Source organism: Setaria viridis, chromosome 9, assembly GCF_005286985.2.
Source record: "Setaria viridis chromosome 9, Setaria_viridis_v4.0, whole genome shotgun sequence".
Lineage (NCBI taxonomy): Eukaryota > Viridiplantae > Streptophyta > Magnoliopsida > Poales > Poaceae > Setaria > Setaria viridis.
The window spans coordinates 43295808-43310714 of NC_048271.2; the positions used below are offsets into that span (position 1 = coordinate 43295808).

Consider the following 14907-nt stretch of genomic DNA (forward strand, 5'->3'; position numbering starts at 1 on the left):
TTTGGCAGCCGTGTTGAACACAAGTGCCACGCAACCTCAAATCGGAGGCAACTCCCATTCAACTGCTTGGATCTAGAACTAAACGAAGTCCAGATGGAAACATCTCGATCGAGAATGACGGATGCCCTGGAATCTAACTGTTTGGACTAACTTTAACCCTATCACATGGTATTTTCGAATGCTAATTAGGAAGACTAAACATGAGCTAATTATAAAACTAATTGTAGAACCCCTAGACTAATTCGTGAGACAAATCTATTAAGTCTAATTAATTCATCATTAGTAAATGGTTTAGCACCACATTATCAAATCATGAACTAATTAGGCTTAATAGATTCGTCTCATGAATTAGCCTCCATCTGTATAATTAGTTTTGTAATTAGACTATGTTTAATACTTAGACTATGTTTAATACTCCTAATTAGTAGGGGTTAAAGTTTAGTCCCTGTGAGCCAAACCTTTGGTATCCAGTTCGGCTACCTACATTTTTTTTTCATGTTAATTCTATGTCAATACCCAACAGGAACACTAAATAAGAATGAACACTTCCCTGCATTTGAATACCGCAAACTCAATTACGAGAAATTTCCTTCAGAATTATTTCTAAAAATATTATGTTAAGGATTCATGGAGTAGTATCGACATTTCCATTTGAGTCATGTTTATATCTTATAAATATTATAGATTATAAATAGATGGGTTATTTTTTTTTACGAAAAATAGTTGGACTATTTGGATCCATGGATTATAAGGCAGTTGGAGGGTTGGTCATGTCTATAGTCTCTAAGTAGTAGGATTGAAGGAGGTGGTGGGACTATAATAATTTGGGTGATTGGAATTTTATAATCCATCCATTTTACCTGAGGTGTTTGATCTTATAGTGATTTTTAGCTAATTTCTACTCCCTCAGTCCTAAATTACAGATTATTTTAGCTTTTCTAAATGCATAGTTTTTTATATGCACCTAAACATAGTGTACGTCTAGACGCATACAAATATCTATGAATCTAGAAAAGTCAAAACGACCTACAATTTGAAACGGAGGGTGTATATTCAAAATAATATCAAAATTGGACCTTAATATAGATAAGCATGGTTCATTCTCGCTTTTTTGTTCAATTATTTTTTTATGTATGAAAAAAGCTACATGAAAGGAGTCGAACAAACAAATTCAAGGGGAGATGACACATCTTCGTTCAATTAGTTTTAGGATTAACACAACCACAAACATTGGCTACCGCGTGATACGACCGCTATATATATGTGTAAAGTTGTTTATAATCCATTTCTCAGGCAATATTTGCCTTTTGTCTCTATAGCCGCCGCCACATTAAGACAAGTTTGAAATTCACAATGTGCTGTACTGCTGTAGCATTAATGTGGAATAAAAGTTAAGCAAAACAAATAGTAGAACGTACAAAGCAAGAATACAAGCTTTCTTTTTTCCACCAATGGTCCTGCTCCTGCATGCCTTGTGAACCAGGAAACACCAAAGGAAGATGCACGTTGTGCAGTGTGGCCCTAGCAAAGGAGAGATGCGATACCCCCGGACTAGAGATTGCCATTCAAAGCTGCCACCCGCCCTCCCCTGCTCCCACAGCCAGCCCATAGCTAGCCCTACCAGAGTGTGTGTGAGAGAGAGAGGAGAGAGAGGGCGAGAGAGAGAGCGCGAGGCGCGAGCAGAACCCGCGCAGAAAAGCAACTACCTCCCCTCCCTTTCTGGCCCGCACCGCCCTCGCCCTCGCCCTCGCAAGATCCCCAATCTCGCCGCAGGTTTCTCGCCGGAGCGACCACCACCGCGGCGCGGGCTTGCCGATTCCGCGGCCCGCAGTTCTCTCCATGCTGCTGCTGTGAGTCCCGCGACTCGATTCGAGCTCTGTTTGTCGTGGAGGAGGCCGCCCGAGCCGCGGCCAAGGCGCGCGCATTGCGAGGTTTGTTACTTCTTGGTATCAATCATTGTTCCTTTCCCTCCGCGCGGATTTTAGTGTGCCTTTCGTTGCAATCTGGCGATTTGTTTGATGCATTCCTTGCTACGGGAGCGGAAAGTTTGGATCTTTTAGCTCTGTTCGTTGGTACTGTTAAGGTTCTTTGTGACCTGTGTTCATCATCGAGGCGCTCTGTTCGATCCCTTGAGTGCCAGCGAAGAAGGTTGAAGCGCGGGGCTCGCATTTCCGTGTAGCGGTTGGGTTGGTTAGTCCTGGGACTCGGTGATGTGAATTAAAATGGGATGCCGTGTGGAGTCCGAATTAGTTCAGTGATACAGCTGGAGTGCAATTGTTTATGCTCTTGATGGGGCCTTGTAGAGCTTGCAATACACTCGCACTTTGGGGGGCTAGTAGGAGTAAGCTAAACACCGTATGTTTTCTTTTCTAAGAATTGTTTGGTCTAAGATACGATCTTATCTTATGGTCTACGCCAATAATTGTATTGGCGTACTAGAGAAGAAAAAATGGTCGTACTGGCTTCATCCCTCTTGCTGACAGAGGTTTTTGTTGGAAAAAAAAGCTCAAGTGGATGCCAAATCAATGGGCTAAGCAACTACAGTATATTGCATAGTTATAATGACTTGTCATGCACTTATGCTCTAGCTTAGTGTAATGTATTGCTATTTCTTTCAAGGCAAAGGTCCTCAAAACTGAAGCAGTCACAGTGCAAGATTTGGTCTATGCTGTACTTTTGATCTACCCCCGAGTAACGTCAGATCGCGTTCTTGATTCGGTAATTTAATTGACTTTCTGCATGTGGAGTAAATGAGGCAGGAAGGGGATGCTGTCATGTGAGGAAATTCTGATCTTCTGTATCACTAGATGCCGATCCCTGCTTTCAGTCACCTCTCTAGGAGTCTAGCTCTGTCCCAAGCACTTGCTGTTTTCCTAACAAACAATGGTGGCCCACTCCCAACTGTAAAGCACAAATGCTTTTCTTATTCACTGATAAAGTTGCATTCTTGCCGTCCCCTAACTGTCCTTTTTGTGGATTTCAAGAAAGCGATGTCAAAAGTGTGGTTGGTTCCACTCTGATTTCAGCTTAGTACTCAAATTTGCTGTTAATTCTGTGGACAGTATGGGAAGCTTGCTGCATTATTTTTCCAACCACCTGCAGGCTGCAATCATTCATGCTCCAAATATTTCCTGCCAGATAATAGGCCTTTTTTGACTTCTTTTTGTGAGTGCCTAATTTTTTTTTCTTTTTCTTTTGGTGCGAATTGTTAAAGAAGGCGTTTGGACATTACTGTTTTTTATCATTAGAATGCGCCTTTTGTTTCCTTGTTTCTTGTCATCTCAAAGACAAGCTCGATTGAAGTTTATTTTATTGCAGTACATGCTAAAAACAATTAGGCCATCCCTATTTTATTGCTCATCCAGTCTGTATCCACCAACCTTTACATACTTGGATTCCATCGTGAAAGTTTTCCTGTTTGGCCATTATTCTTTTCTTTTTGGCATGCTTTTGAGCAAAAGAAATCATTATATGGCAAATGTTTATCCACAAGATATATGTATACAGAATATTGTGAATTTCACAATAACAATGCTATGTTTTGTGGATCAGGATTGTGACGTATTTCATAGATGACGAGGGCTGCAACTCTTTATGGGGCCAAGACACAGACTGAGACCCTACGGCCAGGGCCATTGCGTCCAGCAAATATCATCAGGAGTAAATTTCCTACATACAAGAATGGTTCAAATGGTATAGTGATCAAGCTGGCTGATGGTCCAGAAATACCACCTCTCAAGGAGATTGTTGCAAAGGAGACTGCAGATCTACTTGATCGTCGTCAGCGTCTCTCTGTCCGTGAACTTGCAATGAAGTTTGAGAAGGGTCTCAATACTGCTACGCTGTTGTCGAATGAGGTTCAGACCCTTACATTTCAGTGCATTATGTGCCAGTTATTTAAATTAATTCAATAACACAATACCATTTTCCATGCTTCTGTGATCATACTAATATGTAGTATTGTAGTGTGTTGGTTGATGTGTTCCGTGATGAATGCGGTTTACCAATAACTGTAAGCCTGACCAAACATATAACACTAAATGTTTTGCTTGAATTGACAGGTTAAATGGAGACAAGTAGCTTTACTGGAGAGGGATATCCTTTTGAAGAATCTAAAGAGTGTATTAGAGTCACTGAGAGGTCGGGTGACTGGCAAAACTAAGGATGAAATCGAGGAGTCTATATCTATGGTTGGTTTCTTCATATCCTTTGTCAATGAATTTTTATTAGGTTTGTACATTTCTTAAAAAGACTCCACATAGCCTAGTTTGTTGTGTCAGGGTGTTTTATCTATTCTGTTGCAGTACTTTCATCAAGAAACTTCCAGCAACATGCTCAAGTGGTGCTCCTATTTCATTTTTATATTTGATTGGGGTGTACTGTTCTGTAGGTGGAGATCCTTGCAGTTCAGCTCTCCAAAAGAGAAGCTGAGTTGCTTCAGCAAAAAGAAGAGGTCACGAAATTAGCAAAATCATTAAAGCAGGTGTGATCCACATTTTTGTATAACTTATCTAAATGTGAGCGATAATATTTTAATTGAAATCTACTTAATTGAAATATTCCAAAGTTCTTACTGTCATGATTCATTCATATTGCACCGTTTATAGTTTCCCACCAACATGTTTAGCTCGAAGGTTGCCGTTTTGAAGCCATTTCTGTTCATGACCTGCCTCAAAAAATGAATCTTGTTGTAATGGTAGTCCTTTATTTCACCTGACTTTATGTAATTTAAATATGACTCAGCAATCATATATTTACTATACAAGCATAGCACAGATTACCTTATGTAGGATTTGATTTTTAGACTCATTTTAAGCATTGTGTTTTGGCATTGATTTCTCTCAGCATAAAAATCATCCCAGCATTCTGAATTTAGCAACCCACTACTCCTCTTTCATGTTATTATTTGTTTAATCGTGTGAGAGTTTGCTCCTTTTCAATCTTGCTCATAGGCTTCTGAAGATGCAAAGAGAATTGTTGAAGAAGAAAGAGCTAATGCCCATACAGAGATAGAAAGTGCTAAGGATGCTGTCCAAAGAGTTCAGCAAGCAGTTCAGGAGCACGAGAAGATGTGCCAAAGTACTGGGAAGCAAGTATGTGGATAAACTCAGAAGTTTTTCATAATCATTACCTTCGAATTGCTACAAGCTAATGCATAAACTGGATTTGTTGCCTCTAGTTTAAGTGAGGTTTCGATATAGTTGTTGATACATCTTGTCTTGTTTTACCAATCTGTTATTCCTTGCTAATTGCTTTATCTACAAAAATCAGTATGATCAGTTCTGAAGATTTGCTTATCTCTCTGGACCAATGCATGCATCATTATAAAATTTAGTTACATGAAAGTTTATTTCAGCACATCTGTACAGGTTGGGATAACCTGGAAGATACTTCCCATAGTTTCCCTTGTCGTGTATCGGTGTATGTCTGTATTATTAGCCATATTGGAGTTAGTACATGCATTTCTGTTTTTTTTTACCATTCTTAGTTCAAATCCCTAGTTCCATGCTATTATACGGAACTTGCAGAAGCTACTCCCTTTGTATATACATGTATTCATTCAGAGGTTTACATCATTTCAAATTTACAATTAATCGTATAATTCCATTTTTCAACTATGAACGTGTATGTGATATCTATTTGCTGTTTGGAAGGACATGGATGAACTAAAGAAAGAAGTTAGAGAGGCTCGAAGGATCAAAATGTTGCATCAGCCAAGCAAGGTAGGAATAATCATACTTACTGTAAAACTCAGTATGTCAATTGTTGCCTGTATACTCTTTTCAGCGATGTGACCGCACGATACATTTTGCTGTTCTTTAGGCAATGGATCTGGAAAACGAAATACGGATTTTACGTAAGACATTTGCTGAGAAGTCCACAGATTGTGTTAATCTCTTGAAAGAGGTATATCTTTACAGATGCTGGCTTCAATTATATCCGCGTATATTTCATATTTAAGGGTGAAAGTTGAAATCATACAACATTTTGTCATTTGTATTGTGTAGTGTACTGGAAATTAGTTAGGGCCCGTTTGGTTCCTTTGCTTATTTTTAAGCAAGTGTCACATCAATATTTAGATACTAATTAGGAGTATTAAACGTAGACTATTTACAAAACTCATTACATAAGTGGAGGCTAAACAGCGAGACGAATCTATTAAGCCTAATTAATCCATCATTAGCAAATGTTTACTGTAGCAACACATTGTCAAATCATGAACTAATTATGCTTAATAGATTCGTCTCGTCGTTTAGCCTCCACTTATATAATGGATTTTATAAATAGTCTACGTTTAATACTCCTAATTAGTATCTAAACATTGATGTGACACTTGCTTAAATTTAAGCAAATGGAACCAAACCAGGCCTTAGTACAAATTACACAAACGGGTGCAAGGACACCATATTATTCAGAAGCATGATGCATACATACCACTTCTTTTGTTGGTTCTGCTGTTATTTCTGTGTGGCTACCAACCTCAAGTTCTGTTATTTTCAACATCTGAAAAATATTTTCTGCGGAAGATCTTTTGCCGGGTAGAATATAAATATGTGTTAGATTACTGATTTCAAAATATGTTTTTGGCAGTTGGAACTGCATAAAAGGTTAAAAGAAAATAGTACCCCATCATTCGATTTGGAGGGTCTCCAATGCTTAGGCTCAGTCCTATGTATAGTTGCTCTGAGTGGTACTCACATGGATTTGTCAAATATTTCAATCCAGTGGTTCCGCATACACCCAAAAGAAAGCAACAAAGAGATAATTTCAGGTGAAATCATGCTCTATCTCTCTCATCTTCAAATTAAATTCAGAGTGCCAGTGCTTTTGACACCTTTTGTCATCGAACCTTTTTAGGTGCCACAAGACCAGTATATGCTCTAGAGCCACATGATGTTGGACGCTATTTGCAAGCTGAAATTGATGTTGGTGGTGAAATTGCAGTAGCAAAGACAGCTGGGCCAGTAGACCCTGGTTTGTTTGACTGAACATATTTGGCGAGCAATATTATCTGTATGTCTGGTTATTGCTTGACTTGTATTTTTATTATTGCTGGCAGATGCTGGATTGGTGGATTATGTGGAGACACTCGTAAGGAAACCTGAAACGGAGTTCAATGTATGATCACACGTCCTCTCACTTTATGGCATTTCTTTTGCACAAACATGTTGGGGTTGCATTTTTTTGAAATCTTTATTTCTATTCACCAAATAAGCAGTCCGAACCATCATAACCAGTATGTTAGCTTAAAGTTTTATTTAACCCTGCACATGCACTACTCTTAAGCATGTACTACTGCTCTTAATTTGAATACTGCTGGTAACCTAGTCATACATCAAATCCCATCAAGGCACAACTATTTTTTTCTCGAACACTCCAAAAATAACTATAAGAACCTTGAACAGGTGTTCTTAGGTGCCTCTTGTTTTGTGTCTCATGACAGGTTGTTGTGCTTCAATTGAATGGCATTGAGCAGCCAAAAGAGTCAGTTCATGTTCTCAATGTCGGAAGACTGCGGATGAGACTTACTAAAGGGAAGTCAGTAGTTGCCAAGGAATTCTATTCCTCATCTATGCAGGTATGGTACAGTACATGAGTAACATCATATCTTCTCTTCTCGGTTTAGATAGTGACTGAAGGCAAAAAACACCATATCTATGTTACTGGTAGTTCAGTTGGTTGAAACATATAGTAGTCATCTGCGACCCTGCATCTATAGTAGTCATGTTTCTTATAAGCATGAGTTAGTATTGGCATATTGCTCTTGTTCAATACTGCTACCAGTCCAAGTCGAGAAGTGAGAAGCTTGTGCCTACCCTTAAAAGCCTTCCTGTTTCTGTTACAGTTATGTGGTGTTAGAGGTGGTGGTGAAGCAGCCTCTCAGGCAATCTTTTGGCAACCCAGAAACGACCTCAGCTTGGTGCTGGCCTTTGAGACCGCTCGAGAACGCAACACAGCCATCATGCTTGCTCGGCGATTCGCTATAGATTGCAATGTATGTGCCTTCGCCTAGCACTATGACATGCTCTGATTCATATATTGTTGCTACAATTTTTTTCTTACCATAATGAAATGGTTGCAGATCATCCTTGCTGGGCCAGGTGACAAAACTCCCTGGTAGAGGAAGGTGGCACTGGTAGTGCTCCTCATATCCAATGGCTCCTGTCGGTCTGCGACCCGTGCAGTGATGTACATTTGCGTGCACAGCGTGTTTGCATCAGTTCTTCCTAGTTTCTTGTTCAGTCTGGGCTGTTCTGCTCTTCCTCGTGCTGTAGGTTTCTGAAAGAAGGCGCCGTGCGCACCGTTTTAACCACCTCGGCGCCATCTTTCTATCTCACTGTGCTGTGTTTTTTCAGTTGCGAGCGTTGTGATCTGTTGCTAGCTGTGACAGCTAAGCTTGATGCGGAACACATCTAATTGTGTTTGACATATGTTAGTGTTGATGTTGAAGCAGTGGTAGGTAATAACTAATATGCATGGGGAACAAAACCTTACCACCCGCCTTAGTGTCTCTTGTTGAATGATACAACTGTACGATAAGGTTTGAAATACAACTGTAATATGTAACTCTAATTTCTATGGTTGAAATGATAGTTCTTGCCTAGTTTCTAAATTTTAATTATCCTTATTTGTTAATTGCTCTACAACTATAGGAGTTCTAATCATCCAACAGTGTTACGATTCCACCCACCAAAATAGGCAGTGTATTTTTTTTATCTATCTTCTACTACCAATCACCCCGCTTCGTCCTCCCTCCATCGTCCGTCGCCCAGGCAGGTGGGCCTGGAGCGCGTAGCTCGACGGTCGGTCCGCCCTCCACGTGATTGGTGGCCCATCTATCGTTCTCGCATTCAGCTCCGTCTTTTCGCCCGTTCCGCCGTTCAATTTTAGTTGCCAAATACTTTGCTTCTCCGATCGCGGAAGAAACGAATCGTCGATCTCGTCACAGCTCGTCTGCCTTGCGCCGCACCTCCACACCTCGGGCTCCTCGCGGCACTGGCCATGCATGCCCGTCAATCACTCCACCAGATAACTGCTCCTCTCGCTCGAGATCGTCATCGGTTCGGCAGTCGCGATCGTCGATGGCCACTTGCGGATCACGGAGCAATCAGTCCGGCGGCCATGATCCCGTCAGTCCGCCGCCCGCGATCACCGCTGGCCAGCCGTGAAGCACAACACTATCTGTCGGAGACATAGCCGAGTGTCGCTCTCGCGTCTCCACCACAAGGAGCAGATCAAGATGAGTGACACACCGTTTTGAATTGGAAGTCCCACAAGATTTATACGCTAGGTTTTGGGTTGGTACGGCACGCCGCGATCACTTGTAAGCACTCACGGAGCACGGCGCCAACCGTCAAGCCATCTCATCATTTGCAGCTTGAATGGTTCGTTGGTTCATTCTCTGATCTAACTAGATGATCACAATTCCAGATTATTCCCATATCATCGCCTGTCCCTTCACAAAATTGTAATTTTTCGCGGGTCAAGCAGTGGCGGTAGGGTGTAAGAAGCCGCAGTGCTGTTGTAGATGCCGAACTACAGCAACGCCTTGATTGCTTGCAAAAACGCACGGCAAGGTTGCCTGGTTAACTGATGCATTAGCACTTAGAATTGAGAGTTGGTTTCTGTCAGCCTCCATTCTAATGAAATTGATCCAACTGAAGGATTTTTAGTGCAGGCTCAAAATCTGATATGAAATTGAAATAATAAGCTGATTGATTGATGGTCTGTTCTGTTTTCCCACAATGTTAATCTGCTACTTCTATCTGAGATGCTGCACACAGTGGTGACGAGATGGAGAGGGAACGAGATGGATGGATTCTGGTGCTTGGATTATGATCTAATTAAGAGAGATGGTTGGAGGAGGAGGGGGACTTTGGTGACTTAAGTGTATATTGTTTTGTTCAACTAAAAATTCTAATTGACAAGAACAACGAGTGCCAAATGTTTCGATCCTACAAACAATTTTTGTGCAACCATTTGCTTTTGTTGATCGTTTCCTTCTTTTTCAGGGCAAACTGCTATTGTAATTAACAATGGGCTTGACTTAACGGTCCCGATTTCTGACGATATCGGTACTATTGCCTCAGAGTTCCACTTCCACCTGAAAATTAGGAATAAGTCCATATTTTTGGCCCTCTAACTCAATTTGTCTGATTTTACCCTTCGTCCCTTCCCGAAGTCAAATATCGCTAAGTTTGAATATCCCAACTTCCGCTTCGTCTAGTGTTGGCCCCTGAGTCGCCAGAGCGGTTCAGGTTCAGGGCTAACGTGCCAGTGGTTTCTGCATGCCTTGGTAGGGTGGGACTGGGAGGAATGAGAACGGCTGAATGAGCTGTAGGCCGGCGAAACGAAACAAAAGCCCGTGATGAGTGGCCTGGTGCCAACAACTATGAATCCAGTATCCAGCCAGTGAAGAAAGCAGATCGAGCAGCAGGGCAGGCCAACGGAAAAGACCAAATTAATAAACAGGAGGGGAGAGCACGGGCTGAAGGTGACAAAAAAAAAAAGAAGCCAAGTTAAAGGGGCCCGGCCCGGCCCGGCCGGCCGGCCTCTATTTAGGTTGTTCCAGCTTGTTCCATCCCATATTCCCATCATGTATATGGAGCTGTAGACGTTGTCTGGCTGCCAGTCCGCCACCAGCATCTTGCCGGACTCGTTGGTGACCGCAGCGAGAAGAACAAGGCTATTTTTTTTTATTTTTATCGCCAAATGATAGGGACTAATGGAGTTTGCACATCGGGGGGGTCATGGCCCCTATTGACCTCTGAGAAGCTCTGCCAGTGCTTAGCAATAGCCAGCCGGTGAGACTAGCCTTATTAAAAAAGTAAACATATAACAGATGGAGTGATCAACACCCTCTAGACCCTAATTACCGTCATCCTCCACGACGACGCCCTGCCCATCTACCTGTGGCCCCAATCTTGCATTCTCCTTGGCCTCCTCCAACGCGGTCACCAGCCTCGCGAGGCACGGTCCGGCGTCCTCGAATTCGCCGGGGGCCTTGGGCGTAAGGTGCTCGCCGACGTCGACGGGCGCCATGTCCACCTCCTCGAGCAGCGCCTTCACACGGTCGCACTGCGCCTGGTGCTCCTCAACGACGCCGTCGTGGAGGTGCATCCGGGCCAGGAACTTGAAGGACTCGAAGTCGCAGTAGGACATCTCGATCTTCTTGTCCATCCGCCCCGTCCGGACCAGCGCCGCGTCGAGCTTGTCGACGTGGTTGGTGGTGAAGACGATGAGCCGCTCCTCGCCGCACGCCGACCAGAGCCCGTCGACGTGGTTGGTGGTGAAGACGATGAGCCGCTCCTCGCCGCACGCCGACCAGAGCCCGTCGACGAAGTTGAGCAGGCCGGACAGGGTGACGTTGCTCTTCGTGCCCTTCTTGTCCGGACGGCGCGTGGGGTCCTCCCCACCGTCGTCGTCCTTGTCCTCCTCCTCCTTGCTCTTGCGCTTGCCGGTCAGGTCGAGGGAGCAGTCGATGTCCTCGAACACCATGATGGACTTGCTCTTGGTCTCGATGAGCAGCTTCCGGAGGTCGGTGTTGGTCTTCACCGAGGTGAGCTCGAAGTCGTAGACGTCGTACTTGAGGTGGTTGGCCATGGCCGCGACCATGGTGGACTTGCCGGTGCCAGGCGGACCGTGCAGGAGGTACCCCCGCTTCCACGGCTTCCCGACGCGGCTGTGGTACTCCTTGCCCTTCTTGAACATGTCCAGGTCGTCGATGATCTCCTTCTTCTTCGCTGGGTCCATGGCCAGCTTGTCGAACGTCTTGGGGTGGTCGAACGGGACATGGGTCCAGACGTCTCGGTAGAAACTGCATGCGGCAGTTGCATCAATTAGCAGACCTTTAATTACTTTCGTAGTGCGTTAACGTAAGTGTCTTTAATCATGTTCAAGAAAGAAAGGGTGTTCCTGCTTCTGCTTACCCATCATCATCAAAGCCTTCCCTGAGGATGTTGGTGTAGAGCCTGCGCTGGCGGTTCTGGGCCATGACGTCGCGGCCCCGCCTGCGCACGTGTGGGAGGTACTCGTTGAGCACGACGTCGCGGTGGCTCTCGTGGAAGTCCAGCCGGAAGAACCGGCGCTCGGCGCGCGCCGCGCGCCTCCATGACACGGTGTCTTGCGGCGGCGGCACGGCTGCCGCCGACCACCAGACCGTGGCGCCCTTGAAGACGTCGGCGACCTCCTCGCCCTTGGCCATGCTGAGCACGAGCTTGTCCCTGTCGGCGGCGGCGGCGTCCGAGCGGGATCCGCCGCCGCACTCGGCCCTGAGGTGGCGCACGTCGCGCGTGCCGGTCGCCGTGGTGAGGTAGGACTTGACCTCGTCGAAGGCGTCGCTGCTCTTGATGCGGCCGCCCTCGTACTCCTCGAAGGTGACCGACAGGTAGGGGTCGACCGCCGCGGCAAGCCGCCGCGCGCGCCGGTTGAAGTTGCGGGAGAAGAACTGCTGCAGGTGGATGTGCTGCAGGTTCTGCCAGATCATGGTCCAGCACACGGTGAGAACGCTGACCAGCACAGACGCCTGGCCGAACCATGACATGAGCTCATCCATCTCTCAATGGAACGGCACCCGTTTTGTATGCTCTGCTACTCGCTAGCTAGTGGGTACTGGCTATCCTGTTCAGTTTCGAGTTCGTTCTTGCGACATGGCAATCCTATGTATAGTGGAGGTCTGGACGACGCCAGTCGCCAGGGGCGCATCTACGGGTGTGATGCGATGCACAGGGGAACACCGAGACGTTATCTAGAGGGGATGGATAGAGGAGTTTATCAACTTCAACCTAAAGCACTGCTCAGGTCAAACTGGTCGGACTGGTTCACCAAACCGGTCCACGCAGGGTGGCACACAAGTATTGCTCGAGTCCTTCCTTGACTTTTAGCACCAACCAAACTTGAAGAGTGGCTTTTGTAAATGATTTTCAACAGGATAAAGTAGTCCCTGCATACAAGACAAACACACCCAAGTAGATCGAAGCGGAAGCATATGTAAATTACTGGAAATCAACAAGTTTGTTTATCCGAAGCGGAAGCAAACCAAATGAAGACATGAGGATTTGTTTATCCGAAATTTAGATTCACCGCAATGAATCATACGTCTCCGTTGAGGAGCCTATTGGAAAACGAGTTTATTTCAACTCCCTTCCAACAAGCCGGATCTCTTTCAACTACTTTCCTCGTCTCCACTAGTTGATCTTTTTCCTTGCGGAGGCAAAATCGCAGCCCTCACAAATTTGCCACTGCTCGCCACACCTTGGGAGCTAGCCGGCGACGCCAAGCTATCTATGTCGGTGATCAGACCCGGTAACCTATCGAGGAGGTAACCGAGGTAGTGTTTTATGCGGGGAGCTCGTCGAGATTAGGAACATACGATTTAGACAGGTTTAGTCAAGTAATTTAGAGGAAGCTCTCAATCAGGCATTAGAGTTGGACTCGCCAAATTGAACTTGCAATAGCTGAAACGGAGTCCCGGCCGGCCGGATCGATCCCCGCCATGGACAAGAATCCTTTGCAGCTTCTACTTCTCCTCTGCTTTAGTCCCTCCACTTCTCCTGCAACTGCAGCTCCAACCACGGCCACTCAAACTCCGGCAGCCATTGTTCTCTCTCTCTCTTTCTTGTCTCGCCGTTCTGATGGATCGATAAGAGGAGAAATACATTTCTACCTTTTTATCGGAGCATGGGCCCCCCAGACCGAGCTCAACACTCAAAGAAACTGGATGCGTTGGGTGACATGATTTCTAAAGTTTATGTTGGCTGATTTGGCACTATAGAAACTACCTGACTTCATGGATTGGGACTGCCAAAAAAATGTTTGTAAAGCTCGGGATTTTAGAATCTAGAAAGCAAAGTAGACAACCTCTTTTAATGTACGAATTTTGATCTCTATAAACGTGGCAGGGTTAATTTTGTCGAGGAATCACTGAAAGCAATGAGTGTGATGTCGGCAGTTTGCTAGCTAGCTCTAGGCTAGGCGAGGGAGGGGGAAAAAAAAGAACGTCCATCTAAGAGACAAAGGCCACATCGCCGTATATCTCGGTTCCACGCATGCGGGGCCCACGGGCAGGGGGGGCGACGACCGGAGTTGACTGGCCGAGTCCGGGTGGATGATGACCCTTGACCAGTAACCAACCGCGAGACGGCGAGAGGCCACTTTGATTCTCGCCCTGTCATGCATGTCCATGCGGGTGGAGCCAAGAATTTCGCTGCCGCCGGCACTGTCCCAGCTCTAGCCGTCGACGAGGACGCTACGGGCGCATGCGCGCGTCCCTAGCTCGGTCCGCGTCGTCTTGCTCGCGGCATCGCTTGGAATTGTCTCCTCCTAGTCTTTCCCAGGTCGTCGATCGGCGTGACGGCCGGCGTCGCATCACGCGCCTCTCGTCGTGCACTCGTGCTAGTACGGCGTTGACTGCACTCGGCGTGGCCTGTGGCCCCTGCTTGAGGTTGAGGGAGGGGCGAGGCAGAGCTCCGGCGACACCGCGACCGGTACCGTAACGCCGGTGGGCATGTGCTTTGATTATCCTCAAGTCGTTTTGGACAGCAACACGGTCTCCAAAGTATTACTTCGACTCTGTGTTTTTATAAAAATATTTATTAAGAAGTGATATATTTTTTATGAAAGTATTTTTCAAGACAAATCTATTTATATGACTTTCACATTTCCAAACTCAACAACTTAAAAGTTATTCATGATTTATATTCCCAATGTTTGACCCAACCCTTATCCAAAACGACTTCCTTTGCGAGTATGGAGGGAGTATAACACAGCTCGTAGGAGAAAATAAGTGCCGGCCAATTTCCGTAATGGGGTTTTCCATAAACACCTAGCAGGCCGCTCATCGGCAACTTGGCTGATGCCACTAGCAACTTCTAGAGGTCTTCCCCAAAACGGGATATTGAAGGCTAT

The 14907-nt window shown here is 45.2% G+C and overlaps 2 protein-coding genes across 2 annotated transcripts; one reads left to right on the top strand and one right to left on the bottom strand.

Moving 5' to 3' along the window:
* Positions 1-1587: 1587 nt before the first annotated feature.
* Positions 1588-8620, top strand: LOC117839096 (stomatal closure-related actin-binding protein 1). The gene is made up of 13 exons (XM_034719346.2): positions 1588-1931; positions 3553-3857; positions 4062-4190; positions 4391-4483; positions 4953-5093; positions 5655-5723; positions 5824-5907; positions 6592-6772; positions 6859-6975; positions 7061-7119; positions 7445-7579; positions 7847-7996; positions 8084-8620. The coding sequence occupies exons 2-13, from the start codon at positions 3573-3575 to the stop codon at positions 8120-8122; spliced, it is 1482 nt and encodes a 493-aa protein (XP_034575237.1). The 5' UTR covers positions 1588-1931; positions 3553-3572; the 3' UTR covers positions 8123-8620.
* Positions 8621-10675: 2055 nt separating this feature from the next.
* Positions 10676-12821, bottom strand: LOC117836144 (AAA-ATPase At3g28580). The gene is made up of 2 exons (XM_034715521.2): positions 11931-12821; positions 10676-11818 (listed from the first exon to the last, which is right to left on the bottom strand). Exons 1-2 carry the CDS (start codon positions 12554-12556, stop codon positions 10870-10872), a joined length of 1575 nt encoding a protein of 524 aa, XP_034571412.1. The 5' UTR covers positions 12557-12821; the 3' UTR covers positions 10676-10869.
* Between the last annotated feature and the right edge of the window lie 2086 nt (positions 12822-14907).